The sequence below is a fragment of the Chelonoidis abingdonii genome, chromosome 7 (assembly GCF_003597395.2).
Source record: "Chelonoidis abingdonii isolate Lonesome George chromosome 7, CheloAbing_2.0, whole genome shotgun sequence".
Taxonomy (NCBI): domain Eukaryota; kingdom Metazoa; phylum Chordata; order Testudines; family Testudinidae; genus Chelonoidis; species Chelonoidis abingdonii.
In genome coordinates, this window is record NC_133775.1 from 24,826,307 (window position 1) to 24,851,608 (window position 25,302).

Genomic DNA, 25,302 nt, shown 5'->3' on the forward strand with positions numbered 1-25,302 from the left:
ATCTAGATGTCTTTGTCCTCAGACAGTTTGCCCAGCTCTTGTATTTAACCAGTAGATATTTGGATCACTTCTGACTATTAACATAAATGAACTAAATTGTTACCCTATGCAAACATTTACTAAGGCAGCGTGAGATGGGTTCTGTAGTCTGATGGAACTTAAAGTGCCAATTAAAAATGATGAGTTGTTTAATGCCAATAGGGCAGACCCTGCAGTGCTCACTCATGCAAAATTCTAATTGACTCCAATGGGAGGTCTGCTGGCGTAAGAACAGTGGGGAACACGGACAGAGGCACAGCCTCAGAAAACTACTTCAGGAATCATAGGGGGAAGCATTTTGTGTTCACTGGAACCATCAGCAAACTTGTGGAGACTGTGAGGGGAGGGTTGAAAGAGAGTCGGGGACACCCTAGTCTGCCCTCTCTCAAACCTGTGTCTCCCGTAAGATCTGTTCTGTCACAGACACCCTGCTCCCCTTATTCACAGTACGAAGCTTTTAACTGGAGCTGAGCAAATAATTTTGTAATAAAATATCTTTGTTGGATGAATTTTAGTCTTTTTTTCTCTCTCATGTTAATGGAATAACCATGAGCAGCTTATGATTTTTTCAAATTCACTAATTATTAGTGCGTGTTGTGAACTCTGATGGTGAAGAGTTCCTGGTCAGTATTTGATTTTATTTTGAGGTGTGGGTTGTATAAGTTGGCGTTTTGGTTTGTTTTTGTGATTAGATGAACTCATAAGCAGTTCTGGCAGTACTAAAAACAAACGTTCACAGGGCAAACTGACGACTCTTGGCTTTTAGTTGATTTCTCTTTACCGATATTAAAAATGACTTTGTATTCAATTGACTCTTACAAATACTGGCATTGTGAGCTTTACTGGAAAAAATTATTTTAACTTAAAAAAGGGTATAGAAGTAGCATTTGTGTTGGACTACAAATATGACTAGAAATTTGCAAAAGGACTGAATACAGCAGAACAGTATGTAATGAAGTTTTGAAAGACAAGACAAAAGGTTTTTGATAGGATTTACTTTTTGTTGTCAGACCTATATAATTATTATGAATGTTAGAAATTTAGATATGACGTATATCTAGAGAGGAAGGATGGCCTAGTGTTTGTGGCATTAGCCTGGAATTTAGGAGACCCAGATTTAATTGCCTGCTCTGCCACTGACTCCCAGTGTCACTTAGCCTCTCCATGCCTCAGTTTCCCATCTGTAAAATAGGGGCAATAGCACTGCCCTACCTCACCAGAGTGTAGAGGATAAATACGATATTACAGTAATGGGGGCCATGTAAGCAGGGCTGCAATCAGGGCGAGGCAAGTGGGGCCACCACCCATGGTGCAAATCTGCCGGTACAGAAAAATGGGGTGGAAAAGTGAACGGGAAAAAACAGCAGAGGGAATGGACATGGTTGCTCGCCCCAGGTGCTAAAATGCCCTAGTTATGGCTCTGCATATAAGTATCTAAGATAATGTACTTCTGTTTGTAATAGCATTTAGGAGTCTTTGTATACAAGTTTTGGTTCCTAGATAACTTCTGTTCCCCCTTCCCGCTTATTTTGCATAAGATACAAATATTTTAGAAGGGGTGAGGAACAGACATAAGGCTACGGTCACCATGTTAAACTACAAAGAACTCTGAAGAAATCATCCTGGTTATCAAACAGCAATACTGACTCAGCACTAATTTACCACATAAACTTGTGCAAGTTGCTTCTTTATCCTTAATTTCTGTGTGTTTGTGTGTTAAAAAAATAAATGCTTAATGTACTTCACATTGCAGTTGAGGATTAATTGAATTTCATACAGCACTTTGAACATCTAAAGTGCCACGTAAGTGCCATTATCGCAGTTGAAATGCCAGTCATTGTTACACTGGAGGTGGAATTTAATCACTCTTGGTTACTGACATAGCAACCAGGAGGATTTTTAGAGGTGCATTATCATTTAAAAGCTTTGCTCCACCCTATCGAGTCTTGGGAGGTGTTAGAAGCTGTGACTCTGTGTTGGAAGGATTAGCATAAATGGAGGAGGGAAAACACTTAAACGGCAACAAATAGGACGGCAACAAATAGGAAGATACTTCGGATTATTTCATGACCTTTATAACTCAACAGTATCTTCATAGCATGAACATTAGAGTTGGGCTATTGGATTGTAAAAAGATGCCATATGATGGTGGTAAATCTTGACACCGAAATAGATAGACAATCTGAGTGTTCTGCTAATTTTTAGGATTCTCTTTACTCACTGCAGTCTATTAAGGACTTTATGTTGGACATTTAAAAAATCTACAATACTGTATGTTTTAAGAGTTTTATTCTGCTAGATACTGTGTCCAGGAACACCCTTTACAACGAGAAATATATGCTGTTGTAAGTTGTAGTCTCTTATTATGATGGTGATGCAACTCCAGTATACTTAAGGTGATTGCTGGGTCACCATATATCGCACACAATAAATAAGCTAGACATTGACTCATGTTTTCTTTAATACATTTTGATAAAATATAGCTCTTGTACTGATTTACCTTGCTCCATTTGTTGGTATTTGAAGAGAACTATTGTATGTGATAACTCATTCTTAAGAAAATCTTTAAGCTTGCAATTTCTTTTGTATGTGTCACATCTAGCTTTTATTAGTTTTTAATTTGTTTGCACTCTAGCAATATTTTAAAATTTTGAATTTTAGGTGAAGTATCTTATTATTAGTCAAATAAAATAATTCCTTTCAAATTATCTTGTCATCTCTAACTTCACCTGTTTTATATTGCAAACAGATTGCAAAATTGCATCTGTTGATTTGAAATTTTACAAATTTCTCCAGTAAAGAAACATTTTAGTTTGTTCCTTAACTGACCATTATGAGTATTTCCAAGTGATGTAGTGGTATTTCTTTTCCCAGATTGAAAAACTTATGTAAATAATTAATATACTATGAGTTGTGTATTTTGCATTTTAATACACAATTCAGTTTTTTTCTACTACTAGCATTGGTATAGCTCTAGCTTGCTAATGTTCGTGGAAGGCAAACACCAAAAGAGTTGTGAATAGAGTGAAATGGAAATTCACTTTTGAATGTGAATAATTATTCACTAACAATTTTTGTTGCAATATTTACTCTGTTCAACTCATTTTACTGAGTAAGGGAGTGTCATAAGAAAAGTCAGTGGAATGGTAGGTCACTCAGATAGTAACTTATGAAATGGATCAACTTCACACCAGTGTTTCATTTTACCGATAAGTTGTACACCTTTAACATATATCTGTTTAGAAGCATTGTGAGAGATTTAGGTGTTTACTAAATGGAAAATATATTTATTTAACAGATCTATTTTGGTAGATCAGTTTTCTACTGGAGGTTTATTTCTTGTATCTGGAAATATGTTTCTTTATCGGGGTTGATTTAAAGAGGGGCTTTTCATATTGGGAAACTTTCAAATATCTTTGACTTAAAACCCCAAAAAGGTTTACCTTTCTCTTTGGTTTTTTTCGAATAATATAAAATTTAACTGCATATATATACATTATAAAATTTACGGTTTTAAATAATCTCTGGCTTTTTATCTCGTCTTCCCTTCCTATTGGATTGTGCAATTCTGCATTGGAATATAATCCTGAAAATCACATGGGAGTCTTACCATAGACTCCAGTGAAAGCAGGACGGGGTCTTTATGCCATAGTTTAGACTGATCTCAATTTGGGTCATGTGTGGAGAATTCTGCATTGTTTGAGAAGATGGAAACTTTACTACCACAAGTAGTCCCATTGAATTCAATTAGACTTCTCACAGTCGTAAAGTAAGCATGTGCATAAGTGTTTGCAGTATCAGGGCCCTAGTTTGGTGGTGGCTGTGGAGCTATGATACAGCTCATCCCAACTACTTTTTCTGCATGGAAGTTAGAATGTCAACAGCTGCCCTCCTGCATCCCCTTTGCAGTGTTTTGGTCCATTGGATCTGCAGTGGATCAGGAAGTTCTGCCCCTACGTTTGCTTCAGAATCCAAGTCTCTTGTTAAAAGGGAATCTCTCTTGCACCCCCCCCTCGTGAATGCACCACATGTTCTTTATGAAAGGAATATTTGTAAAGGAGGATTCATTTAAATGTTTCACAGTACCAGAAAGGTATAAAATATTTGAAAGCTGAAGAAAATGGGGCCTACTCGGAGAACACGTGGTAAGTGAAACTTGTTTTTCTCATGATAAAGAATATATGGAGACCCAAACTCTGCTGAGGGTTGACCTGTGCTTGACTCGCGTTTGTCAGAAGAAATAGTGTACACATAACTCATTACTGTAGCCTTAGCTCACGTAATCCCATAATGACACCCCTCTGGTGCTTCAGTCTGCATTAATGGGCTCTCTGCCTCCATCTCCACTCTAGAGCAGCCTTTACAATTCTCAAAAGAATTTTCTAGAGCTCACTGGCTTTTAGATTCTAAATAACCTTCATCCAGTTTCAAGTAGAAAAACTGTATTTGCTCCATATAAAGAATAATTCTTAATGCTTATTAGATTTTGCAGTAATCCATGTAGACTCATTTCCAAGAGAGTGGCATTCTCTTCTTACCCTGTAAACTGCACATAGAAATCCTAAAAGTGAAATTATATTGCTTTAACCTTACCCGATTATTGCCATTTTATCCCTGTCCTCTGATTTCTAACAAATTATAGCTTTTTAAATGTTTTGTGTGTCATTGTGAAGTTTACTATGCATGCTAAATGATTTGAGTTATTTAAATGGTATTGGAACAAATTACTGCCTTCATTATGACAGACAACAGATGAGTACATTATACTACTTAATCTCAGCTTCTTTAACTAAAATACCATGATTGCTTTCCATCCAGTAGTTCTGTAATTGTTCTCTTTGTATTCCACTGTATGGCTTTGGAATAAAGCTAACGCTGACTTTTTTGCTCTTGTTTTTTAAAAAGCACAATAACATACTTAGCTGTCATCAGGCAGATGATCAGTTGTATAGTTAATTCTTTTATACATAAGTCTGAAAAGGACTGGCATAGAGCTGTGTGAAACTTGGCACTTATGGTTTGCTGCCTTAATTTTTGTTTGTGGTTTTATTTATTTTTATACTTTTTTTTAAAGGTTTCATTCATTTGGTTTTAAGGTTCTCATTAGTAAATTGCATGAAGTTCAATTTATCTACCTAGGACGCCAATCCTAATGAGATTTGAACCCAGAATTCCAGGTATTTCATACCTGGTGCTTACTTCACTAACCTACCTCTTCATCATTACATTAGCCAGGTGACTCAAGAATTTGGGACCTCTGTTTACTGATCCTTTCTATTCAGGCTTTTCCTGTAAAGCTCACTTCGTAATTTTCCCAAAAGGTAATTTTCCAGTAAGAGTTCCATTAAGAGTAAACTTGGTTGTGCACCATAAAGGCTCAAATCAAACAGTGCTACTTGGCTGTTCAGCATTAATGAGTTTCACAAAAAAAAAATTGAAATACTGTCATACTCTGCACCTTGCACAGGCCTGTCTGTGCTAGAAATCATGGTGTGTTTTGCTCAACTTTATTTCCACTTCAAACATTCGTTAATCGCTTTTTACTGCATATGGCTGGCTGAATGGTTGTGATCAAATCTGAAATCCATCTGAGGGACTTTGCTTTGTTTTATATTGTCCAGTTTCACATTGATTTGTCAGATCAATTGCCAATGAATGAAGTGAGTGAGTTTGTTTACATAGTTTGTTTTATTCTCTTGAGAGATGGGTTGAGATTTGAAATATCTCCATATTTCATTAGAACAAACAGTTCATTGATATAGTTCAAGCATATTGATAGAAATAGTCAGAAGAACCTTGTGACCCAGCACTGAGATAAAACTTGCTGATATGGAGAGATGGAGTGAGATGATATCTGTAAGTGGCATTTTCCGAGGATCTCTCTTGGATTTTTACCAGGATTTGGGAATAACTAAAGAGAATATTCAGGAAACCAGTGCATGCTGGGACAAGAGTTTGGCAACATAGTAATTGCTGTGTGACTATGTATGCAGAGCAGATATGACAACTGAATATCATAACTATATTAGGGCTTTTGTCTCAGTGCTTCGATTTTTAAGGTGCTCCAGTAACTTGGTATAAAGCACTGTAGCCGTATATGGATGCAGGCACTATGGTATTGGTCTGCAATTGAACCTAGGACCTGGATTCCCAAAGCACAAGCTCTGCCACTTGAAATAAAGGAGTAGGTAAAAATCTTTCTTGCTGGAGCCATGGATACATAACAACACACCCTGACAGTGTAGCACGCAGCAATAAGCACATCCTATCCAAGGTAGAGGCATTACGGCAGAAGAATGGTTGAGAGCAGAAACTTGGGTACACAGGTAGGTCCAATTCAGAGCTCACTGTAAACTTTATGTACAGACCACAAGGTAAGGCTGTAAGACTCTGAGCCCCGGTCTACACTACGAGTTAAGGTCGAATTTAGCAGTGTTACATCGTTTTAACCCTGCACCCGTCCACATGACAAAGCCTTTTTTCTGACTTAAAGGGCTACCTTAAAATCGATTTCTGTACTCCTCCCCCGACAAGGGGATAGACCTTGCCAGGTCGAATTTGGGGTAGTGTGGTCGCAATTCGATGGTATTGGCCTCCAGGAGCTATCCCAGAGTGCTCCATTGTGACTGCTCTGGACAGCGCTCTCAACTCAGATGCACTGGCCAGGTAAACAGTAAAAGGTCCGTGAACTTTTGAATCTCATTTCCTGTTTGGCCAGCATGGCAATCTGCAGGTGAGTGCAGATCTCACCAGCAGAAGTGACCGTGGAGTCCCAGAATCACAAAAGCACCAGCATGGACCGAACAGGAGGTACGGAATCTGATTGCTGTATGGGGAAATGGATCTGTGCTATCAGAACTCTGTTCCAAAAGATGAAATGCCCAAACATTTGAAAAAGTCTCCAAGGGCATGAAGGACAGAGGCTATAACAGGGACCCGCATCAGTGCTGAGGGAGGGTCAACTGATGACATGGCTTACAGGGAATTAAAATCAACAAAGGGGGTGGGTTTGCATCAAAGAGAAATACACAACTGTCACACAGAATGGCCCCCTTGAGGATTGAACTCAAAACCCTGGGTTTAGCAGGCTACTGCTCAAACCACTGAACTATCCCTCCCTCTGCTCTTCCAGGCAGGACCAAGTGAATCACCATTAAACTTTTCAAGGTGCCCCTGACAGACCTCACCGAAACGATTATTGGCCGTTGATTTCACGGAGGGAGGGAGGGGGGAGCAAATGAATACAAACGAATACAAAACAAATCTGGTCTCTTTCTTGTTTTGAGCCACTCCATCTCTCTTATACATCTTAGGCTGGCAGCAGATGGTGCAGTTCAACTGCTAGCCATCATCATCTCCTGGCTGCTTGCCAGAAGATGGTGCAGTATGACTGCAGGCAGGACTCCAGGAGACAAAACTTAAAAAGAGAATGACCTGGAGTCACTCCCATTTATGTCCAGGCGCCCCTGACAGACCTCACCAAGGTCTGCCAGGAGCACCCATGTCTGCCCAGGCGCCCTGACTGACCTCACCGAGGGTTGGCTAAAAGAGCACCCAGGAGACGACGACGATGACGATCAATTGTAATGCACCGTCTGCTGCTAAAAGGCAATGAACTGCTGCTGTGTAGCAATGCAGTACCTCGTCTGCCAGCACTGAGGAGACGTATGGTGACAGTGAGCTGAGCGGGCTCCATGCTTGCCGTAGTATGGCGTCTGCATTGGTAACCCAGGAAAAAAGGCAAGAAATGATTGTTTGCCGTTGCTTTCATGGAGGGGGGTGGGAGGGCTGAAGACGTACCCAGAACCATCCACGACAAAGTTTTTGACCCATCAGGCATTGGGATCTCAACCCAGAATTCCAATGGACAGTGGAGACTGTGGGATAGCTACCACAGTGCAACGCTCCGGAAGTCGACGCTAGCCTCGGTGCTGTGGACGCACTCTGCCGAGCTAATGGTCTTAAGTGGGGACACACAGAATCGACTGTATAAAATCAATTTCTAAAAAATCGACATCTATAAATTTGACCTAATTTTGTAGTATTGTAGACATACCCTCAGTCAGGCTTGGGCTCTAGACTTCAGGAGGCTGATTACATAGGAATTCTCCCTTCTATGGATGGTCTGCCAGTGCCTGGCACTTCCTCTGAAGAAATTACTTAAAGGGCCTGTGCTTAGGGAAGCAGAGGACAAGGAAGGTAAAATATGCTACAAAGAAAGATAATTGATTCTTTTGGTTTATTAGTTTGTGTCTCTGTTGTGGAAGTTTTGTCAATAACAGTAACACTGCAAGTGTCTGTCCGCAGTCAGGCTATAGTTAGATTGTGCGCTTCAAGGAGTACTAGCTACTTGACTTCTCCTTGAAGTTTTGTAACTAACTCCTGAGACAGCTTTAAAATGCTGCATTGTTACTTATCTTCCCAAGTCCAGACTAAGATAGACTGGTTATATACAACACTTATTTGAATTTGTGCAAGTCCATTAGATGTATATACAGCTAATCTTAGAATATTTTCAGAGCAGAGTTAAAGAATAGCTTTTTTTCTTTAACTTGATTAGAAAAATGCAAGGCATTCAAAATTAGCCTGTTTTACACCCTTTCAATAAAACATTTGCCACGCTCATAACTTTAATAAGGATTTCTGCCCTAATGAAATTATTTTACAATGATATTTCATTTAAATTGCATTCCTTTTTAACTTCAGCACCCACTGCCCAGCAGTTTTAGTACCTAACACTCTTTCATATTAATACAGCACTTTGAACACTGTCCATTGTTATACTAAAAGGGGAGAGCACATCTCGACTTGATACTGAAGTTCTGTGCTAACACCCAATTAGCAAGCTGTCCTGTTCAAGATTGCTATTTACAATTGGATAAACACTGGACAGTTAAATTATTGCCATGCTAGCATTCTAAATATTTCAGCGACAGTAGAAAAATAATTCACTGCTGCAACATGACATGAATCTTCCAGTGTTAGTAATGTTGTGCAAAGAAGCATCTGATGGTTTCCTTTAGCAAGTAACCTTCATATAATGAGTTAAACCCCGAGTTGTGAGTTAAGTATATGACTGTGTGACTTTCATGTCAAGGAGTTTATTTTGGCCTTCCATTAGATAGGCCACTTAAACAAACACCTAGCCTTGGTGCTCTCTTCTTACTTGAACAGAACTGTTTTATAAATATATCACCCTTGGTTTGATTAACATGAACACTCTACCAGAGATGATATTCAGATGGCCTTATAGGCCTTTTGGTATAATGGATAGAGTATTAGGAACTCAGAAGATCTGGGTTCTATTTGTAGCTCTGCTACTAGCCTGCTGGATGTCCTTGGACAAATCACTTCATCAATCTGTGCCTCAGTTTCCCTATCTGTAAAATGGGATTGATGGTCCTATCTTTGTAAAAGATCTACTGATTAAAAGCACTACACAGTAGCTGACAATAATAATTATCTATTCAATTTCAGAATTGACTACACTGCTAGGACATTCTTATTCAAAAGAAAAGATTTGGTAGCTGAGCTTAATGTCTTGGTAGGCCTAGCAATCAACCATCACTTGGGAGCAGTTGGGTCAAAAACAGTCTGGACAAATCTTTTTAGATGAAGGAGGAATCCAAGTTTGACACTTGCTCTTTCCCTGAAAATAGAAGCTGGAGAAGAATTTGGGGTTTCTCAGAACATGGGGCATTAAGGGTATGATGAAATCATACAAGTTTATACGTACATAAAAGATAAAGCTATAAAAACTAAAATATACATCAATTCATCAAATATATTAGAAGTAAGTGGTGGCTAACGCAGTAGAACACCTAAGGAAATTGCCCAGTAAGATGGGAACCCAGAGTATGTGGATGGATATGGAGATTATTCCAGTTCTGTAGCTACTTGGTCACGTAGTCAGTGATGTGCTGCCAATAGTTCAACAAGGGACTCCTACAAAAAATGTCCTGCTTTACCCTGTAATTTAAACCCCATGTGCTGCAGAGGGGAGGAGTGAGAAACTGGAAAATCTATTCATTTGTATTCCCATTTAAACAGAATGCTTTCTTAGAATCAGGAGGGAGGCAACAGAACTTGGCAAACAAGTATATTTAAATGCACTTTGCTGGCAATGTTTCTGAAATCTATTTTGAGTTCATTGATATATATAATTTGTTTCCTATAATATGAGAGATTGGGGTTCTGGGAAGATCCTTCCCTGCAAAAACGTCTTCAAAATAGCTGGCACTTGATGGATTTCAAATGGTTTTTCTCTGCAGAAGAACTAGGGTTAAAAATCCTCTCTGGCAGGGATGCTTTACAGTACCAGAGAGGGATTTAACCCACTAGAGTCAGAGACTTCCCTGATCCTGCTTTCAGTTTGGGGACAGGATCCTACCAAGCGGCTCCTGCTGATTACCTCTGGCACATCCCCACACAATTGCAAAGATGCAAAAATAAAATCCTGATCACTCTGTAGCTATTGTTTGTTGGAAACAGAGCTTGTGGGAGCTTATTTACTGATGACTGTCAGAGCAGCTGTGTTACTGTGCCACCCTTCCTGGAGGATTTAATAGCTCTATAATAGAAAGTAAAGCAGGAAGTGGGATGACAGCATCCCAGTGCAAGAGGGCAAGGGGCTCATTGGTATCTGGTAGTGAGTTTCAGCTGGCCTGACCAGTTGAATGTACCCCAAATGTGCTAATGTCGTAACCTGAACTTAGCAGTGTTAAGTAAAATATCAGTAGAAAGCTAGTAACATGCTGATCCTTAATATGATTGTGTTGTGTATGTATGGAGGGCAAATTTCAAAATTCCAAACATATTGGAAATTGTTATCAAAGTGTGTCTGCCAGGCAGGAATAAAGTTAGGCCTCCCTAGACAAAGGAATGTGGCCACCTGGAAGGTGTTTCCAAGGTAGGTTGAGAGATAATTGGAGTGCAAATACATAGAAGGTACTCAGAACCATGAACGCAGCTGAGGGAGGAGATTGCAGGAAACAGATCAACTTGCATATTAGCAAACACCAGCAGGGGAAGAAGACTGAATGAAACTTCCTTCACCAGGAGGCTCTGTGTGGCCTTCCTCACAGCTTGAACGAACTTTACTTCAGGGGATAAGTGTCAGAAGAATCCAGTTCAAAGGTTTATTGAACTATAAGGATAGGGGCAAAGAATCCCAAGATCTTTCACCAAAGAGACAAAGGAACATTGGACTTTATGGAAGTTCCTGACCAGAGGAATGGTTTGCTTGTAACCATTTCTAACTGTATCTTTTATCATAGAATCATAGAATATCAGGGCTGGAAGGGACCTCAGGAGGTCATCTAGTCCAACCCCCTGCTCAAGGCAGGACCAACCCCAACTAAATCATCTCTGAATTTACTTTAGAATCCTAACTTCTTTTGTTAATAAACTTGTTTTAATGTTAAACCAGCCAGTGCTTCATTTGTAACGATAGAGGTGCCAAGGCTCAAGTAATTTTTTTACTTTCATAACTGATGGGGCACGCCCAGCGGTGCCAGGGCTCAACCCTGGCACAAATTAAGCACTGACTCCAACACACTGCTGTGTTTATTTAAAGTGAATGTTAACTCCAGTTAATGTGGCAAGCTGCTGCATATTTTTCCTTTAAAGGAACCTTGATATCTCTCTGAATGATCCAGGAGAAGGCTGGATGTTGCAAAGCACATGGTTTTGGGAAAATTTGGGACTGGGAGTGTGTTGGAGTCATCCCTGCATAAGTTAACTGTATGATAGACTAGGGAGGGCTGTTAGGTTGTAGGCAGAATGCTGGGGTCAGAGTGGTGAACTAAGGCTGCACAGAACAGACACTCTGGATACTGCATGCTTGTATGTGGGCTGGAAGCATCCAGACAGAGAACCACAGCAGCAGAGCACTTTGGGGCACTCAGTGTTATAGGGCAGGAGGCGAGACAACCCCTCACTGTTTTGGACTGCACTCCAGAATGCAACGGGTAAGTATCTGTTTTCATTATTCTATCAATAAGGCCTTACTTGAATCATGGGATGATTGTCAAGTAATTGCACCCGAGTTGCAGACAAAACATGGAAAATCATGAAAAAGTAATAATGGACCTTTATTAATAGTGGTAATTTGGAAAAGTCAGAGCAGACCTATTTGTTTAAGGAAAATTTGCTGCAATGATATAAACACTCAAAGATTATATGTTATGCCTGCTAATTTCTTTGATTACCAGAGATTTTTGCCTCAACTATATTACATTCATTAAAAAAAAAAAAGTGACCGGTACAACATAAAATTCAGAGGACTAAAAGTCTTAACACAACTGCTGTAGAAATCTAGTCCAATCACTTTAGCCTTTTACATTTTACAGTTGCTGAGTGTTAGTGCAGTTCTAATTGTATGCTCACAATGTATGCACAATTGTGGGCTATGCAAAATAAGCTAATTAAAATAAAAATAGTGGTGGAAGCCTAATATTGTGGGATCTGCAATTTCCACAATATCGCGAATGAAGTAGGGCCTTATCTCTCTTATACATTGATAGATGTCATTTCAATTAACAGGTGCCCATCCTGTGTTCTCTGAGTGTCCTGGCAATAACAGACTCCTACCTTATCCACCATAATGAACAATAAGAATATTAATTCCAGCAAAGGCAACTAAGTAACTTTTCCCCCAGTGCTCCCAATGATAAATATAAATTTCACTCCCATCCCCCAGGCCTGAAGAGATAGGCAGTGTGCCTGGGAGACTAAGAAATCTAGGCTCTGGTGGGGAGCAAGTTTCAGAGTTAAAATGCACTCACAGAAAATACTGGGCCAGTAGCTCTTTGCCATTTCTAGCAAGGAACTTCCAGCTGGTTCTGAAAGGTAGCACTTACTCTGCTTCTATGAGAGGTTTGGATCCAAACAGCCCCAAACTATAAAGTTTAAATCCAGAGCAGATACATTTTTCATGTGCAAGGTACTTTCTCTGTGGCATACAGATAATATACTGTGTGTAAGGTTTCAGTCAATGGGGTAGGTTGCTTCTTTATAAACTAAAACAGGAAGGAATTCTCTGTGAAAACAAGAGCTCATGAAAAGTATGTTTCCATAACTATATTGTCCAATTGTGATGATTGTTATGTTTGAAAGAGTAGAGAATTAATACTTGGCAGTAAATACAAAATCTGTGTGTGGTAACTGACCGATTAAACACTGAGGATTCCAGAGGAGATTAGACCACGTTCTAAAACTTCAGATGTCAGTTTATATACTGGTGCTACATGAGGTTGCCTTATGTTTTCTATAAAAGCAGGGACCATTATATGATCCATTCATACTTTTCTGTCCACATTCTCTTTCATTTTAGCTCATTCACATTGGCACCCATGTAATCCATAGTATTATCCTTTCCTGTGGAGGTCTGACAATGACTATGATTAAGGCTACGATTTAGTCACAGGTATTTTTAGTACAAGTCATGGACAGGTCACGGGTAATAAACAAAAATTCATTGCCCATAACTTGTCCATGACTTATACTAAAAATACCTGTGATTAAATTTTGTGGGGGAGCCGTCGGGAGGCTGCTGCTGAGGGAGGTGTCTACAGGAAGTGGCACCAGCCGCCTGGGGCTGCACACTGCTCAGAGCTGGTGTGGCTGTCCTCGGGGCCACCAGAGCAGCTGGCCCTGGAGCCAGCTGCTTGAGTGGCTGTGAGGTCAGCCACTGAGGTCATGGGAAGTCACAAAATGCCTGGCTTCTGTGACAGATATGGAGCTTGAACTCTGATGCATGACAACCACCAGGGCAGACTCATGGATATAAACTCATCATAGAAATGAACTAGGTGGCCCATTAGTTGGGCCTAATTTAAGATTGAGTGATTGTTCTGAGGCAGACGGAGGAAGAGCAGGGATCTGGGGGAATGACTGGGGGTAGAGGCTGGAGTTGCAAGCAGAAGCAGTGGCTGAGTGGAGGCAGGGAGGAAAGACAAGAAATCAGGAGATAGGGAGCAAAAAGAAGGGAAGACTTGGGATGCAAGTGGTGTGAGCAGTTTCTTTTAGGTGACCTGCAAAAAATGACTCCATGCAGTTTGCCAGGATTGTTCCCACATGTATATGGACTTTTCTAGCCCACTGGATTATGACTATGCAGTGCATGCTCCCTAGCCTCTGTTTATCAGAGGGTGGAGATGGATGGCAGGAGCGAGATCACTTGATCGTTACCTGTTAGGTTCACTCCCTCTGGGGCACCTGGCATTAGCCACTGTCAGTAGACGGGATACTGGACTGGATGGATCTTTGGTCTGACCCAGTATGGCCATTCTTATGTTTGTAACTTACTAGTACTAGGTTAATAATTTTATTTATATAGCAGTCATCTACTGTACTTTAGTATTCCAGAACTTTACAATAAAACTGCTGCATATTAAATTATGCAAAATTAAAAACAAGTAATTAAAACCCCTCAATAAAATCAGTGTGCTGTGCCACAGGTCTTCTGAAATAAAAATGTGTATAAAAATTCTTTATCCCCCATTAAATAAAAGAAAAAGCTGAAACTGTGGTCAGAATATGGCTACACTGGCAGAGTTACAGTGCCGCTCAGAGAGCATTGAAGGGAAACTGCTGCTGTTTGTTCATGCTGTCAGCTGCCTATGCAATAGCATGTTCACACTTGTGACATTTGCAGCAGTATTCAGAGCAGTGCACTCTGGGCAGCTATCCCACAGAGCATCTCTTCCTCTACTTCCACTCAGAGTTGTGGGAAGGTGGAGGGGGTCGCTGGGCATCCTGGGTCCTGCCCTAATGCCCTGTGATGCATTGCTTTGCATCTCAGCAATCCCTGTGCTTCCATCCGCATTTGGCACCATCTTTCAATGGTTTGTGTACTGCATGCTCTGCCTCTTTGGTCTGCAGGAATGGATCCTACACTGTTGACCAGTATGCTGCTTGCTCTGACTAACATATCATGAGTGGCAGTGGAGTTATTTCCTTAAACTACAAAGGCAAGAGGCGTTCTACATTGATCTCTCCGTGCGTAGTAGTTACGACATGAGATTGCTTGTGGCATTCACGGAACTGCTGACCACAGTGGAATGCTGCTTTTGGGCTCGGGAAACAAGCACTGAGTGGTGAGATCCCATCATCATGCACATCTGGGTTAATGAGCAGTGGCTGTAGAACTTTTGGGTGAGGAAATCCACATTCATGGAACTGTGTGATGAGCTCACTGCAGCCCTGCGGCACAAAGACATGAGAATGAGAGCTGCCCTGCTGTTGTAGATGCGCATGGTGATTGCACTGTGGAAGCTGGCTACTCCAGACTGCTACCGATCGGTTGCTAACCAGTTCAGAGTGGGAAAGTCGACTGTTGGGCTCGTGTTGACAAAAGTGTGCAGGGCCATTAATCGCATTCTGTTCCAAAAGACTTTGACTCTGGGCAACATGTGTGACATTGTGGATGGCTTTGCACAAATGGGCTTGCCTAACTGCAGAGGGGCAATAGATGGCACTCATATTCCAATTCTGGTACCAGACCACCTAGCCACTGAGTACATTAATCAGAAGGGGTATTTCTCTATGGTTCTTTAGGCATTTGTGGATCACTGTGGGCATTTCATGGATGTTAATGCAGGCTGGTCCGGAAAGGTGCATGATGCACACATCTTTTGGAACACTGGCCTGTTCAGGAAGCTGCAAGTAGGGACTTTCTTCCTGGACCAGAAGATCACTGTAGGGGAAGTCGAGATGTCCATTGTGATCCTAGTAGACCCTCCTACCCCTTAATGCCGTGCCTTCTGAAACCATACATGAGGAACCTTGACAGCAGCAAGGAGTGGTTCAACAACAGAGTGAGCAAGTGCAGAATGACTGTTGAGTGTGCTTTTGGCCGTTTAAAGACCCCCTGGTGCTGCCTATACGGGAGGCTGGACCTCGCTGATGACAATATTCCTATGCTTATAACCGCGTGCTGTACACTCCATAATATTTGTGAAGGCAAGGGTGAAGGCTTCACTCAGGGCTGGACCGCTGAGGCTCAATGCCTGGAGGCTGAATTTGAAGAGCCAGAAACCAGAGCTATTAAGAGGGGCGCAGCGCAGAGCCGTAAGGATCAGGGATGCTTTGAGGCAGCCATTTGAAGCTGAAAGCCACTAATATTTGTTGGTATGTTTGGGAGTGCAGTGCTTGTAATGCTAGGAGGTGATTGCGATTGGTGCAGATGATGCACTGTGAAGGTTTAAGAAAATCGCTTGTTGTTTTGCAGGGCTCTGTTTGCTTTCAGTTAATAAAATGAAGATTGCTTTCAAACAAGAACAATTATTTTATTTAAAAGCAACTACCGGAGGCCGGAGAGAAACAAAAAAAACACATCAGCACTAAGGGGGATGGAGGAAGGGAGGGTCCCAGGAGGAGGTGGGTTCCCGGCATGGTTAAAGATGTTTGTGTGTCCAGGTATCATATCCAACCTTCTCCTTTGGAGTACAGTGCAGCGGGTACTGTACTTCAGCAGGGCTGAACTGCAGAGAGATGGGTGTTGAGTGCAGTGGGTACTGGGAGGCAGCAGAGCTGGACTGTAACTAGGCAGGAGTGGAATACAGCGTGTACAGACTGGAGCCAGGAGATTGATAAGAGTGTGTTGGCAGTGTCTAGGAGGCACATGGGAAAGGGTTTTGTGACAGCAGCTGCAGGGGAGGTTGGGTGCAGAGCTGCTCAGTTTGCAGTGCTAGTAGCACCTGGAGCATGTCTGCTTGGTGCTCCATAACATTTTAAGAGCTGCTCCGTGGCTTCATTTTGTTGCAGGCACAGAGGGTGCCCAAGGCAAGCAACAGTGGTTCGTGCCCAGAGTGCTTAGCGCCAATAAACACACCAGAGTGGAGAAGCAAGCAAAGTTTATTTGAGATCTCAAAGCGGTGCTGGGAGACTTAGCATGCCTCAGATCCAGCACACTTACACAAGCGGCTTTTCCCTTTTTATAAGTTTCTTTTTCTTTCTTCTTTCTCCCCCCCCCCCCACTCAGCGACCACTCCCTCCTCCTCCTTTCTCCCCCTGTAGCAGTTACGTAAACGCAGGTGCATTAAGTAATCTTGACCGCGCAGCTCGTTAGTAAGTTTTTCTTCTGCTAAAGGTGCACGAGGCCTCATTATTTCTGCTTTAGACTGGTTAGAACTGTTGCAACTGAAACGGCTGTTACACGTGCCTTTTAGTTGATTAAAGTTCAAACATGGAGGACTCTTGTTTGCTGAGGCCTAAAACCAGGAAGCTCCATACCCTTGTGGCCTTTCCACCCTCCGAGTTACTTAGGGTTATGCTTAGTGACACCACCAACTCCTCCTTTGAGAATACTCAACAAGCTTTGCTCAGTTTCTCATATTCTGCGGACACTAGATACGATGTAAATGCCATGGAGCTGTGGTTATAGTTCTGGGGAACGGGAGGCACAAAGCTTACGGGGGAGCATCTTGAAACAAGCAATCAGGATGAGGGTGACCAGGTACAGCACCACACCTGTGAGGAGAAGATGCACAAGCCCCTTCCTATTCCTCCCAGGTTGGGCAACCAACTCCAGAGGGAATCAAAAGTGGTGGGTTCCCTTTCTTGAGCCTTCCACTGCTCGAAAGCCTGTTTGGCTGACAAGATGTGTTTGTTAATGTCCTATGCATTTTCTGGGACATAAGTACAGCATTCATCCCCTATAAGGGCGCACACCCCACCCTGGGAAGCTGTTCTTGTAGCTGAAGTTGCATATCTTAGATCGATTCCACTCCCCCAAGTGTAGACCAAGACTTAGTTTTCACCACACTCAGGATGTGATACTCAGTGCTTCAGTGCTCTGTTGCAGTTATGAAGCCCACAGAAGCCAGAGGCAAAGCATTCTGGGTAGCAGACACACGCTAATGGAATTGGCTCCTATCAGAAATACACTTATGCCTCTTCTAGTCTGCATTTGGGAAGCACAGCGAGAGGCATCTCTCTGTTCGGCCCTTTCCTTGACTTTGCCCACTTTGAAATCCCTGGCAATGAACATTAAACTTGTATTTTAAAATAAGATTGGAAACATACAACGGATTATTACTCTTGTGAGATGATGTGTGGATTAATTTAGTGCTCATAAAATGAATTTAAACTGGATACATTTTAATGTTATAAGCACACACACAGACAGCCAAACTTCTCAGTTTTTCCATGCCAGGTGCAAATACGTAGAGAAGATGCTTATATGATAGTACTGTTTTTGTCCAAGGCTATCCAGTTTCTTATCCTTCCTAATATGCTATAATAGCTAATGTAGGAGATTGGGACAGGAGAACCCCGCAGGAGATAGTGTAATGAACCATGGCTGCATAAATACTATCACCATGTGTGTCAGCAGGGAACAAACTTGAGACCATCAGCACCAAAGGCACATTGTAATTTGACTAACTATAAGGGATAAGCAGAAAGCTGTTAACTCTGGGTCCAAACCACCAGCAGGAGACGGAATCACATGACAAAGTCTGTGCATTATGTATGCACCAGAAAGAGGTATGCTAGCATGAGGGATTGAAAACCTACTAGGCAGTGTGTGTAAACATAACATAATATCCCCTTTGTCACATTTGAGAGAGTAAAATTAAATATGAATACCAAAACATATTTAACGTGCTCTAACACTCCTTTAAAATCTATCTCCAGATATATAACTTAATCCCAACTTTTTTGTTTCTGTTTTTTGTTGTTGTTTTTGTTTGTTTGTTTTACTAACTCTTAACATACTTGGGAACTATGATGTTTTCCTCTGGATTTGAGAAGGGTTGTTTTTTTTTTCTATGCCTTAATATTGTCCACAGTCTTAGGTATAACTTGCAAGTGGTTTGATGTGGGAGTGAGCACAAGTCCTTCTTGTGATGAAAGGAGGCTGCCTGGCACTTGGTTCATCTGGTGGTGTGTTGAGAATCTGTTCTAACATCTCCTGGTTGCTTGTCAGTTCGTGTACTTTCTGGGTCTTGCTGATCAAGTCTCACTGAAGTGTGTATCTCACTGTCCTCCACACCTATGTTATTTATCTTATGTTCATAGTGCATGAATGGGTTGTTTCTGTGAAGTAAATCTCCATCCACTACTACGTTACATGAACAAGGATTTATCTGTTCAATACACATAGCTTGCTTCCAAATGTATGATCTATCTTGAGGAAATTGTTGGTCCTCACAGGCTTTTTGGGCATAGTAGGTTGTGATTTTTGCATTTCTCTTGCTGTTTTTGTCTGTTGTAGTAAGACTGGGGCTATGGACACTAAGGTACACGTGAGTCTTTGATGTCAAACATTGTACCAAGCTTCTATTAAGACCTTCTGTGTGACTGCTGTGATGGTGCTATCATCATTTTAATTAGACTTTACTTGGCTGCAATTTCACTTTCTTCTCTTGCATAATGCTGAGGAAATCTTTGTAGCCAAGCACATGCACTAATTTCCCTCTGTCTATTTGGCCATTTTGTGTGTTTGTGAGCTTCTGCTTGTCTTTGCATCTGGTGCTAGTCTGAGCTTTACAAACCATTTTTTCCTTTCTGTTTTGCACTGCATGCATGTCATAAGTGGAAATCTCATCCTCTGACTCTCTACTTGATTTCTTGATATGCTGGATATTTTTTCATTGGTTTTCTTGTCTGCCAGCTTTGGCGTAATAATTTCTCTTGCTACAATTATTGCATACAACTCCCATGTGTAAGGCATTACCACTATCAAGTTTTTCTCTGCAGTACTTGCAGGTTTTCCTTTGCATTTCATTTATGTCCTCTGCTTTGTATCTGAGCATTTCCTTTTGTGTAGTATTTTTTCTTGTATTTTCATGCTTTCCCTGTGTTACTTGAATTATCTTGGTATCTATTCCACTGAAGCTCTGGTTGTGAGCTTGTTTAGCCATGTGTAAAGCTAGTATAGCTCTCGGTAGTGTTTATGTGAGCTCACTGAGTGTTCTCATTCAAGCTCCTGCAACTTTTGTCCCTGTCACTACTCTAGTATGAATTAGTTCATCTTTTAAGATTTGATAATTGCATGAGCCAGCCATTTTGCACAGTTTGACAATATACTGATCTATTGCTTCTCCAAATACTTGATACGAATTGTTGAAAAGATGCTGTCATAGGTTTCACCCCCACTCTGAACTTTAGGGTACAGATGTGGGGACCTGCATGAGAACCCCTAAGCTTAATTACCAGCTTAGATCACTATGCTGCCACCACCCAAAACGTTTAAAACAGCTGTTTATGAGTCATTTGGGAAACTCTGTCTTCACCCCTAAAATCTCTTCCTCCCAAGTACTGTAACCCTTCCCTGGGTAACCTTGAGAGACTTCACCAATTTCCCAGTGAACACTTATCCAAACCCCTTGGATTTTAAAACAAGGAAAAAAACAGGTTTTTAAAAAGAAGGCTTTTAATTAAAGAAAAGGGGTAAAAGAAATACCTCTGTGAGATTAGCATGCAACACACAGACAACAGATTAAAAAAAAAAAGAGGATGTTCCCCTGGGCAAAAACCTTAGTTACACAAAAGAAAACCCAATTTGATTATCCCTCTAATGCAAAAAGGCAAGTCACAAAAGAAAATAAACATAAGCTAATTTATTCCTTCTCTAATACTCACTATCCTGATAGGAGGCTGATTTCTGGATCTTTTCTCTCTGGCATACAGCTTAATGAACTGACTGAATAAATGACTCTTCCCTCCTTCCTGGGTGAAACATGTTGTCCCCCCATTGGTTCCTTTGGTCAGGTGACAGCTAGGCTATGTGAACATCTTAACCCTTTACAGGTAAAAGAGGCATTAACCCTTAACTGTTTGGTTATGACAGATGCCTTTCTTATTTGACAGTTTTTGTAGGCTAAAAATGCTTTTTTGCAGTACTTCTAGGATTCTACATTTTCCTCCCAGTCTGCTGCTGACATAGCCAGGTGCTGTTGGAACATGTGACAGCCTTTGCCCATTGCAGCTAATAGTGTGGCTGCTCTTACTTCATTTTCCATTTTATTTAGCCCTGTTGCAATTTGTACCTCTCCCCTGTGATCTAAAGAATATCCAGTTGTTTAATACTTCCCCTTTCAGGTCCATCTGCTTGGGGAGAGGAATCTGTTATGCTGCCATGATTGTTTTGTGTGTGTGTGTTGCAATATTTATAGTTTCTTATTTCACACGCGCCAACTCACTTCTGACTGTGTTCAGGCTTAAAAAGAGAGAGAGCCAAGACAGAGTAACGTTCAGGATTTATTCTTTCCTCCATATAATATCCTCTCTCCAACAGAAACTTTCTAAACATAGAAAGCATCTAAGTTCTTAGTAATTGCCTTTCAGATAGGCATGTTACCATACTCTAACACTCCCTGTTGTGGCCTTCCGAAAAGTGTTTAAATATTTTTCCTCTGAATTAGCCCGTCTATAAAAGGAATCTGTTTGGGCTTCACTTAATTAATGTCTGTAAAATGCTTGGAGAACCTTGAATTACTAGTAGTAGTATTATTTTATTATTAAAAACTTACTTATTGTAGTATTGCAGCTGAACTTTGAGCCGATTTCTGCCCCCAATCTATCCCCCCGCAAATTATGGGATCTTTCTTCCGGTCAGTGTGCAACAGCATCAACGCCTGTCCATTTCACCAATTCTTTCCTATAAGATAATACTGCTTGAAACTTATCAGTATTGAACTGCATTTACTATTAGTCCAGGCACCTGTACTTAAATGGTGTGATTCCTTCTGTATTCAACCCCACTGGATATCCTCACTTACTTATTTATGACCATTCAGTATCTTAAAAGTCAAATCTTTCTGTTTGTATTTGTTAATGGATATCAGCGTTAAAGAGTAGTTATCTGACAAGGCTGATCCAAGCCCCTCAGAAATGTTGGGTCATGTTGTATGTGGATTAATTTCCTGTAGGCAAGTAGGGACTCCAAATTTCAGTTCATAGTTTCCTTGTAATTCTTCTGAAAGAGGTCCAGTTGCATGGAAAAGCAAGGGTTCCATCCCACTGGATCTGCAGATCCTTAGGGATCCCTGCAGGTGAGGGGTTTCTGCATGGAGGTTCCTTCTCTGCACTCATTGGTTCCTGAAGAGTCTTCTCTTGCACTGTTCAATGTCTTCTCCGACCATAGCTGGAAGGCCCTTGGAGGGAAGGCTTCACGCCAGGGTAGAGAGAAACATTACAAGTTATTGCAGATTCTTTCAGTGCCCTGTATCTCTGCTATTGTGCCCGGCTGGTTTGGGGTAGATGAATCAGTGAAAAGCCGCCAGTTTCCCATCCTGCCCCTACCAGGCTTTTTTTTACAGAGCCCCAGGGGAGGAAGGGGTTTTTGAAGGGACAGAAAGAGCATGTCAGAGTAGCAGCACTCCCTCCTTTGGACCTTCTAGTAGGACGCTGTTTGCACAGGCTCCCTACTATAGATGTGTGCTGAAAGGAGCATAAGGGACACTTTTTACTTAGCAATTAACCTTTGTTTCTTGCCTTCTGGTCTGTTTTCAAATTCTTATGTCAATCATTTGCCTAAACATAATTCCTCATCTTTCTAATTAACCTCCCACTTCAAAATTAGTGAGGTGCTTCCTGACTCTCTTGCTCTCTCAATCTCTCTCTGAAAATGAACGTGGTAGTATTATGTTTGCAGTATCCTCAAAGAATCTCCTTTGATCGGCGCTAGGGTTTTCCCTTTTGGAACTAGATCATGTTTATTTTAATCAAGCAAGTTCAGGTTCACTGTTCCTATCTCTGGTCTTGTGAGAGAGTATTTTTCCTTATTGCAAGTTGTTCTAAGTTGTCTGATTTCCTGATGCATATGTCTAAGTCCTTGTTTGCGTAAGGCTTTTCACTAATTCTAAGGGCCTCTCTTTACCTGAGCCAATATATAAACATCTCTTCAGTAGCTTCTCGTAGGGTTGGTCTACGCTACAGACTTATGTTGGTATAACTGTGTCACTCAAGGGTGTGGATTTTCCACAACACAGTTATGCCAGCTGAACTCTGGGTGTAGACAGCACTATATTTACAGGAGAGCTTCTCCTGTCAACATAGCTACCATCTCTCAGGGCACTGGATTAACTACACCAGCAGGAGAAGTTCTCCCATTGGTGTGGGTAACATCTTCACTACTGCACTGGTGCAGCTGCAGTGCTACATGTGTAGACAAGCACTTCTCTTAGTGTCATCTTGTGGTTGTCTGTAAAGACATATTGCCCTCCTCAATTTGCAGCCTCTAAATTGTTTATGGTGCTTGCAGTATTAGGTAGTAAATTAGGTGGCACCCTCTTTACTGAGGAAAAAAATTGGATGTAATCACTCGTTTATTTTATTACACTCCTAGTGGTATTTCTTGGAGGCATATTGTTTGAGAAGATTTCTAAATTGTGCTCACAAAATTAGCACCAAGAAAGCAGGTGATTGCACACACACACCAAATTTGGTTAACAATTTGCTTGGCTTGCTGCCTTTCACATTGGCACAAGTATAATCTGAGGCTCTTTTGCAAATCTGGCTTTTCTATTACGGAATATGGTTATAGTGTTGATTTTTTTCTATATGTTTTCTAGGCCTCATTTTTTGCCTGATATTTATTTTTATAAATTATGGTGATGCCGTTGTCTGTGATAGAGCCTAGGAACCCTAGGAAATAAAATGTGATGTCTCAAAGTAGGTTATGAAATTGTATTTTGTTTTACACAATAATATAAATACCATGTGTGTTTTTTATTTGTACACAATATTTTTCATGATCAGCTGAAGTGAGCAAATTATTCATGACTAATTTCTCTAACTAGCCTAGTCTTTTTTCTTTCAGAATGGTGTAAACACATCTTGATTTCTTCTAATGTATTCATTATTTCAGCTGAGCCGAATATTTTCTCTCTAGTTTGATCATGATCTATTCTCTGCAAGTATTTGATATTCAGTATGTGAACTGTGTTGCTTAGTTGCGATTGGCCAGATAAGTTATGTCATAGTTTCGGTTCTCTGGTTGGGTGAGCATTGAAGCACTTCCAGCATGGGTGTTCGTGCATTCAAAGGTAAAATTGCATTTCCACAAATAGGCTTGTGCACAACTTTGAAACCTGCTTCTCATTAAAATTGGTATCAGTAAAACTACATCTCTCAAATACAGGCAGAAAGCAAATGCACAAAAGAAGCATGTGCATGGCCAAAGTGAATTCATGACGGTTGTGATTATTACTAAATGTTTTTATTATGGTAGTGCCCAAAAGCTCCAATTGCGGATGGGGCTCCATTGTACTGGGAATTGTACAAACATAGGTAAGTGACAATCACTGTCTTGGAGTCTTGCAATCCAAGACACACAACAGACAGAGAAAGGGAATGGTTTGGGGACATAAAATACAAACAACTGAAATGGTGGAGATATGGCCAACTTAGTTCTGGGTAGTGCTGGTAACGGTGATACATTCTGGTTTGTTTTTTTTAACTGGGGGTAGAGGTAGGGAGAGGAATACAAAGAGGGGAGTATTACTAGAGGAAAGAAGGGAAGAACAGTAATGGTTTCTCACCAGCCTATTTCATTGTCAGCAGGCAGGGCTTTCAGGCATCAGAGAGATGAGTCTTGAGGAGGATCTGAAGGAGGACAAGGTAATGGCTGTGTGGATTATATCCGTGACTTTTCCCTCACACATGAGGAACTGTGCAAGAGAAACATAGAGGTGGTAATGGGAGAAGCTGGCAGGTGGGTAGTAAAGGCTGGAAAGGTTTCTGGAAGGAAAGCAGGAGTCAACATTGTGATAAACTACTAGATCAGCTAGGAAAGGTGAACTTGTGATTTGATTTGGTCATGAAAGAGAATCCAGTGGAGGGAATCACAGAGAGGCTGATGTAGATAGAGCAGTAAGCAAGGAAGATGAACTTAGCAGCAGTATTTTGAATGGACTTGAGTTGAGTAAGATTGTGATAGCCCAGGCCAGACAGGAGGAGGTTGCAAGAGTTAAGATCAAAATGATGAGGACGTGAATGAGTTTCACCTGTATGGACAAAGGAAAGGATGCATTTAGACATGGCCTGAATGTGTGGGTCTATAGAGAAGGCAGAGTCAAAGATGACACGCAGGTTACATCTGAGTATAAAAATTCAAGAGACTATTCTCAGAAATATTTCACGCTATTAGCCCAGCTTTATCAATCATCTCTGACATGTACTGCAGATTCACAGAGACACAGGCAAAGCCTTGTTTTTCTTCTCCAGTTCAGCTGAAATGTCGGGAGACAAATACTGGTTACCTTCATACCAGTTCTTATCTTCTGTAGCACTAATGCTGGTACGCATTCTTGG

At 41.1% G+C, this 25,302-nt stretch overlaps 1 protein-coding gene across 2 annotated transcripts in view; it reads left to right on the plus strand.

Moving 5' to 3' along the window:
* The window catches only part of ST6GALNAC3 (ST6 N-acetylgalactosaminide alpha-2,6-sialyltransferase 3), a 324,436-nt gene that overhangs the window by 48,954 nt on the left and 250,180 nt on the right, over positions 1-25,302 (plus strand). Inside the window, exon 1 of one of the 2 annotated variants that reach the window (XM_032782165.2) lies at positions 11,850-12,008. The exons of the other annotated variant lie outside the window; for it this stretch is intronic. Coding sequence (XP_032638056.1) covers positions 11,886-12,008 — 123 coding nt within the window. The 5' untranslated portion in view covers positions 11,850-11,885. Of the gene's footprint in view, positions 1-11,849; positions 12,009-25,302 lie in introns of those variants that run through there. 2 annotated transcript variants of the gene reach the window in all.